At 44.5% G+C, this 18624-nt stretch overlaps 1 protein-coding gene across 4 annotated transcripts in view; it reads left to right on the plus strand.

Moving 5' to 3' along the window:
* SBF2 (SET binding factor 2) overlaps positions 1 to 18624 on the plus strand; it is a 514395-nt gene that overhangs the window by 396853 nt on the left and 98918 nt on the right. For all 4 annotated transcript variants that reach the window (XM_073604094.1, XM_073604095.1, XM_073604096.1 and 1 more), the window contains exons 18-22: positions 5140 to 5310; positions 8358 to 8620; positions 14465 to 14634; positions 17158 to 17231; positions 17364 to 17559. In XM_073604094.1, the coding sequence (XP_073460195.1) occupies positions 5140 to 5310; positions 8358 to 8620; positions 14465 to 14634; positions 17158 to 17231; positions 17364 to 17559 (874 nt within the window). The remainder of the gene's footprint in view (positions 1 to 5139; positions 5311 to 8357; positions 8621 to 14464; positions 14635 to 17157; positions 17232 to 17363; positions 17560 to 18624) is intronic.

Genomic DNA, 18624 nt, shown 5'->3' on the forward strand with positions numbered 1-18624 from the left:
TGAAATCAATGGGACAACGCGGCTATACTGCGGCAATACCGCGGCTATAGCCGCGCTATACGAGTGATTTTAACCCTTTTTCGGCCGCCAGCGGGGTGGTTAAAACCGCACCGCTAGCGGCCGAATACCGCGGTAAAATAGCGCTATTTTACCGCCGACGCCCCCTACCGCCCCAGTGTGAAAGCAGCCTAAGTGCCGATTCACATAGGGGCAACATGACTTCAGCGCGACTTTGCAAGGTGACTTCAGTGCGACTTAATCAACTTACAGCGCGACTTCAAATCGCCTCAAGGACAGGCGACTTTGGCTGTGGCCAATCACAGAATAATCAGCTCTCTGGGAGGGAGGGGTTTGCCTGGGTAAACTAATTTCTTTTCCTGTAAAGTCGCTTCAATATAGATGGAGCTCCGACTTGGAGGCGCCTTCCATTGAATTCTATGGGTACAGGTTGCCTAGAATTCGGATTGAAGTAGTACAGGAACCTTTTTTTGAAGTCGGAGCGACTTCGGTAGTGTACATTAGAATGCTCTCATTGACTATAATGGATTTCCCAAAGTCAAGCGACTTGGGGCGACTCGAGGGCTGACAAGTCGGATCCCAAGTCGTTGTAGTGTGGACCGACCCTAATCCCGGAGAATTGGTAGATCTGTTCAGTCGGTTTAAGGTAGTGACCCGATTTTAATATAAGCCGTAGTTTAGTGCTAGGCTGTGTTCTGCAGCGCTGTGTCCACAGCAAGCAGCTTAACTACGGCCACATTGAATATTAAGCGGCGCGGCAGTCTGGAGAATGACCGTTTGGCACAGTTTTGTTATACAACAACTTACCTTGACCTGACCTTAATCTTTATATTTGTTTTTAGTGAGAGCTGCAATGTCTAACCGGGACACAGAGTTCACACAGCCCAATGCCATGTACAGCACCTTCATACCCGCCCCTGAATACTGCAATGGGGGGTCACATTCTATATTCACCTTCACATTTTTTGTATTGGGTGGAAAGGGAATCAATTGGAAGAAAGTCACAAATTACAGAAATTCAAATTAATACACAAAAGAGCAGCAAACAGGCTCCCAATCTGATCACCGCAGTACAACATCACTGAGGTTCTAATGGTTCCTAATGATCGGTTTTAGCTTTAAGTAATAAAGTGTATCTAAAGCCAAAAAATAAATTTACATTTGAATGGAGTTGGGGTTTTTATTGCGGTCTGTGTACCCCTAACTAAACTAGTTTTAAACCCAACACTCAGTTACCCCGTACAATAGAATTCCTCCTCATTACAACTCATTTTTAGAAACTTTGAAGTGGTTTGACACCCCAATATACTGAGAGACGCTCTTTTATTGGGTTGTTTTTGTGTATTGTACGCTTTTATATGTTTGTCAAGCAAAGTTATATTTGTCAAGGAAACTCTGTGTGCAGCTACCACAAGAGTCAGACTGATCCTCTTTATTGTTCTTAGAAATGGGATATTTTTATCCTCCCGTTTGTAAATAGTTTTGAAAAAGAGGAATTTATTGATTGGATGTTGCAGATGAGTGATTGATGTGTTTTATTAGATTGATCTGCCCTCTACTGGTAAAACTGTAAATCCTCCTCAGTCTGAATAGTACAATTTTTTTTTTTTTTTTTTTTGGTGGGCAAAGGTCAGCTTTTGTTCGTATAGCTTAAATCTTTTCTTTTGCCAAAAAAAAAAAAAAAATGACTCTGGCTTAGGAAGTATTATCTATAGTTGAGCATTAATGTGATTGTAACAGTCACCTTGTAAAACAACCCATTCAGTTTAAAATAGAAATGAAAGGCAAAACATTTGTGTATAGATCTAAAATTACATAATAAATACCTTTTTTCCCTTTTTTTTTTTTTTTTTTTTTATAAGTGAGCACACACCCTCTGTTCTCAGCTGCATAAGAGCTGGGGGAGGAGAAGCAGCAGCACACTGAGCCTCACAGTGAATGGCTGTGGGGGGGGGGCATGTCAGGACAAGTCTGATCGCTGGAGGAGAGCATGCTGAGTTCCCAGCATAGCTAGAGAACTGACCACGGTGTGCTATCTTGTCTAGTGTGGTCAGTTTTTAATAGGAAAGCAAGGGGGACTGGCAGGAACACCAGGGATTTCAAATGAAGGAAGCAATACAAAGAGAACGGGAGACTTTCTCATACAAGTACATGGTACAGCAGGTACATATCAAGAATATGAAGTGCTGGGGTAACAAACACGTTCACTTGTTTAGCAGGGAAGTCAAACTCAATTTCACTGTGAGCCACATCTGCATTATGGGTGTCCTCAAAGGGCTGGTTGTATCTATAAGACTAGATATTCAGGGGACCCCCCCCCTTCTTGCATTAGAAGTCAAGAGTCCCCGGCCCTCCCTTACATCACAGTGCACCCCCCTTTAACCTTGTGCAGCTGCTGTGAAGGAGCTGGGAAGCAGCGCAGAGTCTGGAGGAGGACCAGAGGAGGGCTGGAGTCGGCTGCCAGAGTCTGCTAAATGCTGAGACCAGAGGAGGCAGAGACTAGGTGGTGCTGCAGCTGTACAGAGAGGAGGAGAGTAGGAGGACTTCTGTTGTCCTCTCTTCTGCAGCTGCATGGAAAAGTGCTGGATCTGGCGGTGCAGTTCTGTCGTCCTCTCTGCTGCTGACACAGGGTGGCAGTGGAGACAAGAGGGATGCTGCAGCTACAGGAGAGGTGTGAGGGCCACATGAAATGGCCTGGTGGGCCGGATTCGGCTCACAGGCCTCGTGTTTGATGCATGTGATCTAAAGGCTACAATGCTGATAACCACACCCCCTGCAACAGCTTCTCATCCCACTATTGTGCAAGCAGGGACAGCCTACATGAGAGTGATAACTCTGCTCTGAGTTCATGAGCAGTGCAGCATTGTTGTCACCCTATCACAGGAAGTTGCATTGGATAGACTTTCCTGGGAGGATCAACAGGTAATTTTGGGTCTAAAAGAAAACTGTAAGTGTACATGTACTTATATCCTACATACAGCCAATATTCGCCAATGGGACTTTAAATGAGGCCTAATACAAAAGTCATAAAATATCCAGTTTATATATATATATATATATATGTGTATATATTTATATGTACAAGGATTTGACACATAAATGTATAAAGTACACACACAAAAATGTTTGGCATATCAAGCCAATGGGTTACACGTAACAATATACAGTATAATGTACATCAAGCTGGTATAATTCCAGGTACATGCTTTACATAACCAAGATAATTGCAATACGGTAGAGGAATGCATCTTGTAACTTGACGCGTTTCGTGAAAACTTTCACTTCTTCAGGAATAGATGCCTCCAACAACAGAACTATATGCTAAAAAAAAAAATACATAAATTCTATTAACCACTTGAGGTCCGGGCCATAGCCGAATGACGGCTACAGCGCGGACCTCAATTTCTGGGAGGCCGTCATGGGACGTCCTCCCCTGTGCACACGCACCGCGCGCACCCTGCAGGGCGCGCGGTGTGTGCGCTGTGATCACCGAGTCACGGAGACTCGGATGATCACAGATCCGAGTAATGGGCCGGTCCCGGCCCCTTACCATGTGATCAGCTGTCAGCCAATGACAACTGATCACATGATATAAACAAAACCTCGGTGATCTGTTTCGTTTTCAAAAACAAGCCGATCACTGGCTTATGTCAAAGGGACATCGGTCCCGAAGAGAAAGGAGGCACATATGCCTCATCTGTGCCAACAGGTGCCATCTATTATTGCCACCTGCCAGTGCCTACAGTGCCCCCAAGTGCCACCTGTCAATGCCCCCAAGTGCCACCTGTCAATGCCCCCAAGTGCCACCTGTCAATGCCCACAAGTGCCACCTGTCAATGCCCACAAGTGCCACCTATCAGTGCCCTCCAGTGGTGCCAATCAGTGCCACCTAGCAGTGCTGCCATCAGTGCCCATCAACGCCACCCATCAGTGCCAATCACCGCCACACATCAGTGCCCATCAGTGACGCCTCATCAGCGTACATCAACGAAGGAGAAAAAGTACCTGTTTGCAAAATTTTATAACAAAATATAAAAAGAAAATTTTTTTTTTTTTTTTTTTTAATTCTGTCTTTTTAATTTTTTTTTAACAAAAAATAAAAACCGCAGAGGTGATCAAATACCATCAAAATAAAGCTCTATTTGTAGGAAAAAAAATGATAAAAATTTCATTTGGGTACAATATTGTATGACCGCGCAATTGTGATCCAAAGTGCGACAGCGCTAAAAGCTGAAAATTGGTCTGGACAGGAGGGGGGTTTAAGTGCCCAGTAAGCAAGTGGTTAAAGCACTCCCTAGAAAAGCAGGGGGCTGCCACCACCCTACATATTGATGTTCTAAAGAGGGACTTACAAACCAGCTTGGAACTCAATAAAACATAGCGCCTCCAAAATGGAGGGGGACCTAGTCGCCCAATGGGTAAACCAATGAGGTGGCACAAGAGAGTTCATGGCTGTGGTAAAAAAAAAATACCAAAGTATCAAAAACTAAAGTAAAAAGTACTTTTGTATTTAAAGTCCCATGGGTGAATGAATATTAGTTGTAGTATGTATGTTATATGTGGGGGTGGAGGCATGATACGTTAGGCGCCTGGTCTTTTCTACATGTACTTTTAATTAAATAGAATATATTTTAGGTTTTCTATCCGGTACCTGCTTTCCCAATTAGTTGTTGGGTAACTTTACATAAGTGGTGTCAGCTTTTTCCGTAATTCAGAGAGCTTTGTCACGTTTTTACCAAAGAATTTATGAAACTTGGAGACAGTCAGGGAGATACAAGAGACAAGTCCATGGCAAACATCTCTTAGTCATCCCTCTTATCTCTCTTTCTTGGAAGAGAAGACCTGGGGAAACATTTCTAGATGACCTTGGATTGTTGTTGACTGGGTCACGTACAAGATGTTTTATCCAAATGTTGTGTTCAACGTCTTACTTTCCAGTCTTTAATTGTTCTCGACACATTAAAAAAAAAAAAATGCTAAACATCACCTTGTACGCTGAACCGTTCAGCTGCATCATCAAGATGGAAAATATCCTGAAGATTTCATAATTTTCCTGCTGTATCGATTGTCGGGCAGTAACATATTTGCTGCTTGTAAATAACGTTCTGTTACTTTTCACAGAAACTGTCTCCGGGGGTCAGCCAGTTCGCCTACACGTGTGTCCAGGATCACACCATATGGACCAATCAGCAGTTCTGGGAGACAACGTTTTATAACGATGTTCAGAACCAAGTGCGATCCCTCTACCTGGCCTCTAAAAATGCCAATCAGGAGCCGGATTCCAATCCTAAGGTATGTATACAACATTCTTTTAAAGTCCAATTGAAGTCTCACACCTCTTTTTAGTCTTCTAGGGCTAGGATATGTCTTAAAATACATTGGTCTGTCATTGAAAATGCTGCTTTCTGCCCACACACGACAGTGCTCTGTGTTGGCATAGCTGAGTAGCAGCCACACCCCTCATCAAGTGTCTTCAGAGAGTTGTATTGCAGAGGAAGGATTGTGGCGCGTCTTCCCTGGTTTGTTACATTGCTGAGATCGCAGAGTCTTAAAGCGGACTTCCACCCAAAAATGGAACTTCCGCTTTAAGTACTCCTTGCCCCCTGACATGCCACAATTGGCATGTCATTTTTTTAGTGGGGGGAGGCTGGGTACCTGGTTTGGAGTTGGACTTCCTGTCCCACTTCCTCCTTCCGGGCTTCTAATCACCTAGGCAATTCCTAGGCGGCCCCTCCCTCCCGGCAATGTTCTGGGACACGTGACAGGTCCCAGAACATTGCCTGGCCATTGACGGAGCGCAGGGCGGCTCGCGCATGCACAGTGCGCGGCTCGCACCGGCAGAGTGGAGGGGGAGAGAACGGAGGCTTCGGGCGGCCGCATCGCTGGACCGTGGGACAGATGAGTGTCTGTTTATTAAAAGTCAGCAGCTATATTTTTTGTAACTGCTGACTTTTAATAAGCTAAAAAAAAAAAAAAACGGTGGAACTCCGCTTTGAGCCGGCTATAGATGGATCGAATCTCTGCTGGTTCAGCAGGGACCAGCCGAGATTCGATCCATCTATGGGCAGGCTGGTTGTACCAAACTCGATCCATACGTCAAGTTGGGTACAACCAGCATGTAAGATTTTCAGAATGCGATTATTGCCAGCAGCTTTAGCCACTAGTAGTAATCACTGTGTTCTCCCAGCAGGGACGGCTCCTCCTTTCCACCCCATGTACACTGACTGTGTTGCCCTGGTTGTTGGAAAGAAAGTTGCATTATCTATGTCCTGCCTAAATTCCTTTTTTCCTTCCCGCTCTGCTATTGTGTCCTGCCGGCAGGGAGCACAGGGTGCCTTCTCTGCTGGCAGAACACAATGATCACTGCTGGAATATATAGCCACCAGCAGTGATCGCATGAAAAAAAATCCGACAGGCTGGTTGTACTGAAGTCAATTGGTGGATTGACTTCAGTACAAACAGCCTGCCCATAGATAGATCAAACCGGAAAAGATTCGATCCATCTATGGCCAAATTATTTTTCGTGTCTCCTAACTACGTAGGCATATTTAGATTCCCTGTGCAGCTGCAGTGACAGGAAACAAAGGAATGACTGAAAATAGAGAGTGTAATTTCAAAGTCTGACTGCATCTTTAAAGGGTAACTCCACTTTTGTAGAAGAAAAAAAAAATCCCCTCTGGGTGATCTATGTACATTGCAACAATTTTATTAAACTGCAGATTCTCACCTGTTCCTGCTCTGGACAAATAGCTTTTTGTTTAACCATGTCCTCTGCAGTCTGATTGTGAATGGGAGGGTCTGGTTCATTATAATCACCTGGGGCGTTCTCAGTTTTCTGATGAATAAAGTTGTAGTGTCTGCATCCCTTAGGAGGATTTATCCCTTGTGGAGTACCTCACCAAAAATGAAATTCCTATTACAGAAGATGCCTAAAATCTGACTTGTACCTTAGTGCAGACGTTTGGGGAAAATCAGCGAGCCAATCACACGAGCAGTAAATTAAACTTTTGGTGGTAGTCTGTACACCAACGGCGTAGAGAACACCTCCAGGTTGCCATATTGCATTGAATTTTACAGAAACTTACAAAGCTGCATCTTGAAATGGAGAGGATTTTTTTTTTTTTATAACATTGAATTTCAATATGGCTTGTGTAGCAATTACATGTGATATATTATTTTTTTTATTTGCTCTATTTATTTTTTCTTGAAAGTGGAGTTACCCTTTAAGTGTAGAAATAACGAGCACCAAACAAAAAAAAATGTTATTATTCATACTACCCTCTTCCTCTGGGCTACAAAAGAAAGGGATTGGGTGGGGATTTTGTTGCCCCTCAAAAGTGCAAAGATACAAGAACAACCAACGTGTTTTGGAGGCAAAAAATTACCCACATCCTCTGGGCTACAAAAGAGCGGGATGGGGGGGAGATAGCTAAACCCTTCGGCGTAGCTATTTAGCTCATTATTTCTATACTTTGGGTCTCTTCTATGTATCCATTGAGGAAGGGGCGTCTGGGAGCTTGCCTTATCAGAGCCAACAAGCTGACTTGCAAAAACCATCTTGCATTTCGAACTGTTTGAACAAGCATGGAAATCCCACCACCTCCCAAATGTGTTTCTCCAGAGCTTTCCGAGTGTATGTCTGTTTCTTTGACTTCCAGTTGGGCTTTAAAGTGTACCTGTCATCTTTTAGAATATGATATAAAGCAAGCCGGTAGGGTAGATATGCAGTGGGATGTTTGCAGCACTTATAAATTACATGGCCACAAATTTATGGGCACCAGACCATCACACCTACACTACAAGATCAAAAGCACATGGAATCAGATTTTGAATAATTGTGTAACAGTTTGGGAAAGACCCATCTTTGTGCCCCCCCCTGTACACAAAGCAAACTCCATAAAGACATAGTTTGGCCAGTTCGGTGTGAAGGAACTCAAGTGGTCAACACACAACCATAACTTCAACCCTACCGAACACCTTTGGGATGAATTTAAACTCTGACCAATTATGAGCCTGGTCTTCTCAACCAACGTCCGTACCTGACCTCATTAAATGCTTCTTTTGGCTAAATGGGCTCAAATTCCCACATAAACATTCCAAAATATTGTGAAAAGTGTGGAGGCTGGTATAGCTGCAAAGTGGGTGGAGGTGCCAACTGTTATAGAATTGGATAAGCCTGCAAACAACTCAATGAGACAAGACGGTCAGGTGTCCACAAACTTTTTTGACAATTTTAGAATAGTTCCTCAGGAAAATGAATGACTGACGTTTTGATCAACAATATGACCCAACACCTTTGTGCTATGCCAAGCCTTTGACTTATTGGTGTCTCGTTTCAGGAGAATGGAGTGGAGAGTTCAGACGAGGAGAACACGGTGATGGACATCGCTGCCGAGCAGTTGCGTCTTTGGCCGTCACTCAGCAAGCAGCAGCAAATGGAACTGGTGCAGAGCGAGGAAAGCACTGTCTTTAGCCAGGCCATCCACTTTGCTAACCTTATGGTGTACCTCCTAGTTCCGCTAGACACCAGCAAGAACAAGCTGCTGCGGACCTCTGCCACCGGGGACTGGGAGAGTGGCAGCAATAGCATTGTCACCAACAGGTGAGGCGACGGGGGGGTGAATGGGTATACAAAACGACAAAAGTAAAAATATTTTCATTATTACAAGTATGCCAATAAGTAGTCTTTCAGAGGAACACTAATGCCCCCGTACACACGATCGGACTTTCTGACAGCAAAACCGTGGATTTTTGTTTGAAGGTTGTTGGCTCCAACTTGTCTTGCATACACACGGTCACACAAATGTTGGCCAACAATTAGGAACGTGGTGCCGTACAGGACGTACGATGAGCCGAGGAAAAGGAAGTTCAATAGCCAGTGCGGCTTCTTCTGCTTGATTCCGAGCATGCGTGAACTTTTGTGCGACGGACCTGTGTACACACGATCGTAAATTCCGAAAACAAAGTTTTGTTGGCGGAAAATTTGAGAACCTGCTAGGCAACATTTGTTGACGGAAAGTCCGACAACAAATGTTCGATGGAGCGTACACACGGTCAGACTTTCAGCCAACAAGCTCACATCCAACATTTGTTGTCAGAAAATCCGATCGTGTGTACGGGGCATTAAAGTGATTGTAAACGATCAGCTTGTAAAACAACCCATTCAGCTTAAAATAGAAACGAAAAAAAAACATTTGTGTATAGATATAAAAAAAACATTGTAAATGTTTTTTTTTTTCCCTTTTGTATGAGTGATTGCATACCCTCTGTTCTCAGCTGCATAAGAGCTGGGGGCGGGGGGGTGGAGAAGCAACAGGACACTGAGCTTCCCAGTGAATGGCTTGTTGTATATGTTTCAGGACAAGTCTGATCATAGGAGGAGAGTACACGGAGTTCCAAGCATAGCTAGAGAACTGACCACGGTGCATCTGTCCTGCTTAGTGTGGTCAGTTTCCAATAGGAAAGCAGAGGGACTAGCAGGAACACCAGGGATTTCGCATAAAGGAAGCAATACAAAGAGAACAGGAGACCTTTTCATACAAGTACATGAAACAGCAGATACGTATCAGGAATATGAAGTGTTGGGGTAACAAACGCTTTAAGGTAGAACCGTCAGGAGCCTGGATAATTATAAAAATAGTATATGATGAATGAATTTATAAGCAGAGGTGAAAACCATCAAATAGAGCCAGATGTATGAGCAGAGAAAATTATATGCATTAAAGTAGAATTACAGGGAAAACTTTTTATTTTTTTTCATTTTGGATAAAGTAAGGAAGAGTTATAACCCCCTGCCAATTCATTTTTTTCCCATCTGTGCCCCATTGAGGAGATTTATCTTCACTTCCTGTTCCATAGCTAAAACAGGAAGGGAGAGGTGTGGAGTGTCCCCATTGGAAGATTTCCCCTCTATTACTTTTCTGGGAGAAACCCAAAAATGTGTTGTTTTCTTTTACTTTCACTTTCAAAGATAGTTGTAAACAGGAAAAAAGTTTTGCCTTTTTAGTTATGTTTTAAAGTATAACTCCAGACAAAACTTTTTTCTGTAGTTTGGATAGAGTGGGGGAAGGGTTATACTGGGTTTTATTGCTATCTGAGTCCTTTTTGTGTCGATCAATGCACATAATGGCCAACACATCCTGGATCGTCATACTTCCAAAGCTTTGATTGCAGAAAGATCACATGGCAAAGGATCAAGCTGCACGGGACCGCTTTGTTAGGCGGCTCCGAAACTTTGCACTTGGTTCTTCTTTCTGATGCGATCTTTCTGCAATAAAAGCTTTGGATGACCTATGATGATCCATGGTGTGCTGACCAGTATGAGCATTGATCTGTGATTATTCCAGTTTCCAGCTGGTAGAACTGCAGCACCTGCTACTGACGAGCTTATTTCCAGGAACGTGTGCCATGAGAATATTGACCATTCTTTTTGTGGAGATGTCGCTTCACTTCCTGTCCTGGTGAAAATTTTGTTGGAATTATATTTTCCCATCTTTTGTTCCTCCTTTCCTTCTCATCAACCTGCTATTGAGATTGAAATAAAACCTTTCCATTTTCATTATATACCTTATTTTAGACTTGGTGACATCATCAGTGGGTCTCTTATGCAATGCAGGCAGATCATAGCTGGAGGGCTCAGTAGGGTGCTTCCTGAAAACATCATGACCCTTTGCCTCAGTACTCGTCCCAAGAGCCACGAGCCCTAATGCAAATGGTTGGCTAGTTCTTGGAAGGAGTTATGTGAATATCAAAATCCTTGATTAGTGGGCATTAGTCTGGAGGAGTTGGTGTCCCTAGGCAAGCTGCCTTTGCATGCAGATCACCCGAAGCCGCACCCACATTTGATGCTGAATCTCCGTGCTTGAAAGACCTGATATTCAATGAATGAAAGGGGCAGGACAGGGACAGTTTGGCTGGGAGGGATCAGTCTAGATCAGGGGTCTCCAAACTGTGGCCCTGGGGGCAGATGTGGCCCTTTCTTTGCTTTAATCCGTCCCCTGGGGCACTATTCTATCCACTGACACCAGTAATGGGCATCATTTTTGTTGCTGACACCAACGATGGGGCACTATTCCTCCGACACCATTATAAGGGCACAGTTCCTTCCATTGACACCAATGATGGGGCACAATTCTTACCATTGACACCAATGACGGGGCACTAATCCTCCTACTAATACCAAAGATATGGTATTGTTTATGCCCACTGGATGACTGGACATTTTTTACTCCTAAATGGCCTTACTCTGCGCCCCCCCCCAAAGTGTAAAGGACAGTAAAGTGGCCCTTTGCTTAGAAAGATTGGAGACCCCTGGTCTAGATGATGCTGGATGTCCTCCAGCCAGAAAATTGGGTGGGCTCTATCTGACTTTCTGCAGATTTTGAATGCACATTGAAAGAAGCTCACAGTGTGCAGTGCAGTTAGAGTAAGCAATTTCTGTACAACTGTGCAAGACTATAGGTAAAGTTGGAGTTCAGCTTTAACATTATGGTTGAAGAGCAGGAGTCAAAAGCTGGCTTCCAGGACGTTTTTTTTTAAATCCCTCAAATCCGTTTGGCAGTCCTGAGTATTGTCCATTTGGACCTTAATTTTTGCTGTGATAAGAAGGCTAAGCCACATCCCTAACATTCAAGAGCTCTAAACCAGATACTTTATTGACTGATCAGGTTTAACATTGCATTGTTAATTAGCAGGGCTTCTAGAGGGAGTAGACATTGAAGCCTTTGTGGATAATATACTCTGGACTTGAGGCTCCATAAACGCACCATAGGTAGTTGTTTGGAGGACTGAGACCTTTTGCCCAATCCATCCATATGCATATGGGACAATATTGGATGCAGGCAAGTTGGTCTTGCTTCTATTCTACTGCAGTCTGTGTAATGTCAAGTGAACAGCAATTAAGTGGTGGGATTAGGACTGCCAAAGCCAACTGGTGAAGCCATCAAATCAGGTGTAACAATCCTTCCACCAGAATCCCCAGGTGATTTAGGCAGCTAGTTGGTAGTTAACCGTCCACCAACCACTATTGTATAATTATCTGGGTGGAATATTTCCACTCCTTCAGCCCTGAAAGGGTTAAGGACCCCCTCTTCAACTTTGCCCAGCCCACTAAATGTAAAAAAAATTTTTGTTTGTGTTCGGTGGAATGTTCGGCTTGTCTTAACGTCGCCACTTAGATTAAATGTCTGATCGCAGCTCGATAAACAATCGCTGAAGTGGGGGGTTGATGTCATTGTTTGTGTAGCTGTGTATCATTCTTCCACAATGACTTGCAGCCGTTGTCCCTATAAGAATGAAAACCTACATGGCCGCGGCAGCGTCCCCGTTTCCCCGAGACGCCGGCCTGCTAGCACGATAATGCGATCTGGACAACTACGAAGCATGTTTTGGATCATGTTGTCAAAATAAATCACTAACAATGGAACTTTTAAGTGCTATCAGGGGTATTTGAGGTATTGCAAAATGGCAATGTAATTTTTCCGAGCTCTATTTTGTAGTATATCATTTGTTGCATAGTTCAGCAATGAGATACCTTCTACTGATCACTTAATCAGCCAAAAAAAGCTGTATTTATTATGGACAGTCTGGTCAGTTATGGAAATTCCTCATTTAAAGAGCCCCTGTCATGACAGAAGTATGGGGCTATACTTTCTCTTTTCTTGAGATAGAGGGGAGCTGCAATTGCTGTCCCACTAACACTCTTGCTGTTCAGTAGCATTTAGTGCCAGTTCATACATCCGATGTGTCAGTGAGCACTGCCAAATGACCCTTCTTCCAGTTATGGGGAGAATGGATATACACTGTATGGCAGAAAGTTTGTCGATACCTGCTGACCACATCTCTATGGGCTTGTTGGTCGCTTTATTCAAAAACCATGGGGATTAATATAAAGTAACCCCCTTTACCACTATGCCAGTCTCCATTCTTTCCACCACAAGATATTCCCAAAGGTGTTCAGTAGGGTCAAGATCAGGGATCTTAGCTGGTTACTCCCTCCAAACTCATCCATGCCTTTATGGAGCTGGATTTGTACATGGGGCAAAGCCATGCTTGAACAGAAAAGGGTAATCCCCAAACTGTTATCACTAGGTTGGAAAACACAATTGTCTAAAATGTCTTTGTATGATGTAGTATTCAACCACAAGAGCATTTGTGAGGTCAGGTACTGATGTTGGAGGAGAAGACCTGGATCACAATTTGCCTTCAGTAAGGTTGAGGTCAAGTATTAGTATGCTATAGTACAGTGGTCTTCAAACTGTGGCCCGCGAGCAAGATGTGGGCTTTTGCTTGTCTTTATCTGGCCTTTGGGGCCCCATACCTTCCACTGACACCAATGATGGTGCACCGTTCCTCCCACAGACACTAATGATGGGGTACCATTCCTCCCATAGACATTAATGATGTGGTACCATTCCTCCCACAGACACTAATGATGGGGCACTATTCCTCCTACAGATACCAATGATGGGGTACCATTCGGCCCATGGACATTAATGACGCACCATTCCTTCCACTGATGCCAATAATATGGCACTATTTCTTCCACTAAAACCAATGATGGGGCACTGTTTGCTCTGACCGACATCACAACATTTTCTAATCCCACTGGTCACAGTCTGGCCTATCTAAAGCCTCCAGGACAGTAAACTTGCCCTTTGTTCAGAAATTTTGGAGACCCTTGCTATAGTATTAACAGTACCCCTTCACCAGAAACACCTGAACCCAGTCATTTGGAGGGGGGTACACATAATACCAGTCATCGGATTCTCTCAGATTGCACTGGAAATTTGGGGGCTCCGTCGGTGCCCAGTGATGACAGACTGTTACAGTAGAAGTGTGCCCTGAAATCTTTTGGACCCTACAACCCTCCCAGCAGACAAAGATTAAATAATATGTAAACCCAGCATTTCATATTCCTGATATGTGACTGCTGTACCATGCATTTGTATGAGAAGGTCTCCTGTTCTCTTTGTATTGCTTCCTTTGTGTGAAATCCCTGGTGTTCCTGCTAGTCCCTCTGCATTCCTAAAAAAAAAAACTGACCACGCTAAGGAGGAGAACACAGCATGGTCAGTTCTCTAGCTGTGCTCTCCTCCAATGATCAGACCTGTCCTGACACCCCAACACCCCCCCCCCTTTTCTGCACAGCCATTCACTTTCACTAGGAAGTCCAGTGTGCTTCTGTTTCTTCTCCTCCAGCTCTCTGAGTTCCTTATGCAGCTGAGAACAGAGATTATGTTATCACTTAAAAAAAAAGGGGGGGGGGGGGGGTATTTATGTGTTTTGTTTTTTGTTTTTGTATCTGTACGTAAATGTTTTGCCTTTTATTTCAATGTAAAGAAATCCTAGTTATGTATTAATACTGTTAATATAACTGTCTGAAATCTGTCTTTATACTATCCTCCAACCAAGTGTAATGAGCTCATAACCCAATTATGTTTCTCAGCATTGCTGGCAGTGTTGCAGAGAGCTACGACACAGAGAGTGGGTTTGAGGATTCGGAGAGCGATATTGCCAACTCAGTGGTGCGATTTATCACAAGATTTATTGACAAAGTCTGCACGGAGAGTGGGGTGACCCAAGATCACATCAAGAGCCTGCACTGCATGATCCCAGGTACGCCTCTGCTGTCAGCGGGGACACGCGAGGGAAATTTTCCCCGATACATGTAAAATCCTCACACTGTTCGGTCACACTTCCCATACCGTGGGTGAAGAGAGACATGGTAGATATTTTGCTGTGTGGCTTTTGAACTATCCAATAACAGTTTTTTGGTGTGGCATAAAAATCACGAAGCTGCACAACCTGGCCCATTCCCGCCAAACGCTCCTATCTACTTCCACAGACGTAAAACATTGCCCAGGCTTGTGCACATTTCATGCACATTTTTGCCACTTTGCCCACCATCTCTACTAGACTCTTCCTTTATAACTGCTTGTAAGTGATAACTTTGTATCTAGTGCAGACAGTTTTTGGTCCACTTTCCTAAATAGGCCTTTTGCCATTAACATGACTTTATTAAAAATAAATGCAGCTTTTATATAAACTGTCTTCTTAACAACATTACCTCTGCATTGTTGGAGAAATGTCAACTCTCTCTATGTGAAGAAAACTTTCAGTTTTTGGATATGTAGCACAAAAAACAATGAAAATAGTACAGCTCTCATTCCACCCGCCCCCCCCCTGCCCTCCCTCCCTGCCCTCCCTGCCCTCCCTCCCTGCCCTCCCTGCCCTCCCTGCCCTCCCTCCCCGCCCTCCCTGCCCTCCCTCCCCGCCCTCCCTGCCCTCCCTCCCTCCTCAAACCTGTGTCAGTCGGATCAGCATGTGAATAGACTGGTGCAAGACAGACAAAATCGGCCCTCCCTGCCCTCCCTCCCCGCCCTCCCTGCCCTCCCTCCCTCCTCAAACCTGTGTCAGTCGGATCAGCATGTGAATAGACTGGTGCAAGACAGACAAAATCGGCTTGACAGACTCCAGTAGACTTCAACAAAATGGCGGCTGTCTGCACACAGACACCGACTCCCTGTTGCATAAATGTGAATGAGATGGGTAAAAGATGGCTTCGGCTCCTGTTCTTCACCTATAGAGAACTCCTCACATGTTTTTCGTCCTTTTCGGGGCTTAGTCATAAAGGCCTTTATGATTAAGCCCCGAAAGGGGTGAAACTCACCTGAGGAGTTCTCTACAGCTGGAGAACAGGAGCTGAAGCCATCTTTTACCCATCCCATTCACATTTATGCAACAGGGAGTATGTATCTTTGTACAGTTTTTGGAGTTCACTTGACTTCAACAGTTACTGAGCTGCAGAGACATCCAATCATGCTGCATTTTGACTCTTTTTCCTCTACATATTACTGCAAGCAAAAATAGATAACATCTGGCTTCCCTGGAGACATGAATGTCTTTGTGGCTTCCCACCACCCCTGTATGTTACTGCAGGCAAAATAGATCAAATCGGGCTTTCCTTGCTTCCTTAGGCTAGGTTCGCATCGATGCATTTAGTACGGCCAGCGTTTGCGTGGTCACAGCAGCCCATTCACTTGAATGGGCTGCTGTACCTGCAGGAAAAAAGTCCCTGCACCTTTTTTACCAGTTGGTGACCACCTCCTGTAAATTTACTGCTACAGGACAGCTGCTGTGCTCAGAATCATGTGCATATACAGTAGTACCTTGGATTATAAACATAATTCGTTCCAGAAGCATGCTTGTAATCCAAAGCACTCGTATATCAAAGCGAGTTTCCCCATAGGAATCAATGTAATCTCAGATAATTCGTTACAGTGTCACTGCTTGTGTATGCAGTACCGCATGTGGCCAGAGGTGGTGGGAAGGGCGTCGTAGACACGCAAATGCTCGGAGACGGAGTGTCTCCGAGAGTCACCGACGCCCCCACACCTCTGGCCACATGCGGTACTGCACATCCCAGAGGCTTGAATCCTGCTCGTCTTGCGAGACAACGCTCGCAAATTGAGTCAGGATTTAAAAAAAAGAAACAAAACAGCTCGTATTGCGAAACGCTCTTAAACCGCCTTACTCACAATCCGAGGTTTTACTGTATATGATTCTGCATTTCTGGGTAGGGGGCACGTGCATGCATCACAGCACATGCCGATCGCCTGGTCCAGGTCAATGGTTGACCGCCGGCGCCCGGTGATCGACTCTGAGCTTCACCGAACACAGCTCTGTGAGTGTAAACAACACAGAGCTATGTTCAGTGACAGGGGATCTAGTTGTTTGTTCATTCCCTGCTAAGAAGGAAATAAAAACTACTACACCAAATATAGGGCAGTTGAACGTCAGGACATTTTCTACTCCCACTGGCCTTAGTCTGGCCCTCCAAAAGTCTGAAGGACAATAAAACGGCCTTTTGTTTAGAAAGTTTGGAGACCTCTGGCATATAGCTTTAAGAACAAATACAGCTTGGCCAGAGAAGGTATCGGTATAAACCTCCCCACTAGCTTTCACACAGGCAGTGGCTTTAGGGTGACATAATGATGTCATGCGCTCCACTCCACCTTACGCGTTACCACCACAGGACGGGGCTTTCAAACGTTCATGTTTGTGTTAACAAAGTAATTGTTGCTCCATGGTTCACATCACCTCTTATGTGTAATTTTGGTTTCATTCTGTCTTTACCAGGTATTGTAGCTATGCACATCGAGACCCTAGAGGCCGTACATCGAGAGAGCAGGAGGTTACCGCCAATCAAGAAGGTAATGATGTCTTCAGGGGGCTGCATTTTCACAGACCTGTAATCTTTTGAAATTATGGTTCCATGTTTTTAACAATTTCAATGTAAATAGTATTTTTTTTTTTTTTTTCAATCATCTGTCCTTCTTTTACAGCCCAAAATCCTCAGACCAGCCTTGCTTCCTGGGGAAGAATTTGTCTGTGAAGCTTTGCGTGTGCTCTTGGACCCCGACGGAAGAGAAGAGGCGACTGGAGGAATGTTAGGAGGACCTCACATCCTGCCAGCAGAGGGCGCTCTCTTCCTTACCACATATCGCATCATTTTTAAAGGCACTCCACATGACCCATTAGGTACATGCATCTTGACACATTATTGGTTAAAGTGTAGATCCAACTTAAAGTAAGCTGTCAGCAACGAATGGAATATAATCACGGTAGGAATCTAACTTATAATTTCCTGCTTATTCCCCTATGTCTTTAAGGCCCACTCATTGTATATGCCTGCTGCAAATAAGTTAGGTTGTGTCTGAGTTTGGTGTCACTAAAGAGACTCTGTCACTTGCCTATTCAGTCACCCAGCACCTCTCCATCCACTTCACCTTTTTCATGCTCCTCCAGGAGTCATATCCTTTGTAGGCTCCATGTCAGAGTTTACACGAGGTTGTGGACCTCATTCTTCTCCTCAAGTGACAGCATTTGGGCCTGGTTATTGGTCACTCAGGACTGAAAATTGCATCCTGGGAAGAGGACCGATCCCACAGGTGTAATTGGGTGGTGGGATGAGGGGCACTCAGGAAAGGTGAGGATAAGTGGGTGGGGATGGACCTTGAGGAGTATGTATTAAATGGGCCAAAGGGCCCTCCTTTTATAGAAGTATTAAACCCTCAGTGGTCTCCAAGCTGCGGCCCTTTCACAGCCTTTCAGCCTTTATCCGGCCCTTGGGGATTCCTCCCACAGATATAAATTTTGAAATGTTATTTCTTTTACTGGTGGGGCACTGCTTCTTTCACTGATGCCAATGATGGGGCACTACGTTTCCCACTGACACCAACAGTGGAGCTTTATTCTTTCCACTGACACCAACAATGGGGCTCTATCCCCCCCCCCCCTGTCATGACACTTATGACATTTATGATGGGGCACTATTCTTTTTCACTGGCATCAACCAAGGAGCACTACTCCTCCCACAGACACCAGCAATGAGGCATTATTCCTTACAATGACACTAATGATGGGGCACTATTTCTCCCACTGACACCAGTGATGGGGCACTATTCCTCCCACTGACACCAATGATGGGGCACTATTCCTCCCACTGACAACAATGATGGGGCACTATTCCTCCCTTTGACACCAATGAGGGGGCACTATTTCTTCCACTGACATCAACGATATAGCGTTATTCCTATCACTAAT

Source organism: Aquarana catesbeiana, linkage group LG11 (assembly GCF_042186555.1).
Source record: "Aquarana catesbeiana isolate 2022-GZ linkage group LG11, ASM4218655v1, whole genome shotgun sequence".
In the NCBI taxonomy this organism is placed as follows: domain Eukaryota; kingdom Metazoa; phylum Chordata; class Amphibia; order Anura; family Ranidae; genus Aquarana; species Aquarana catesbeiana.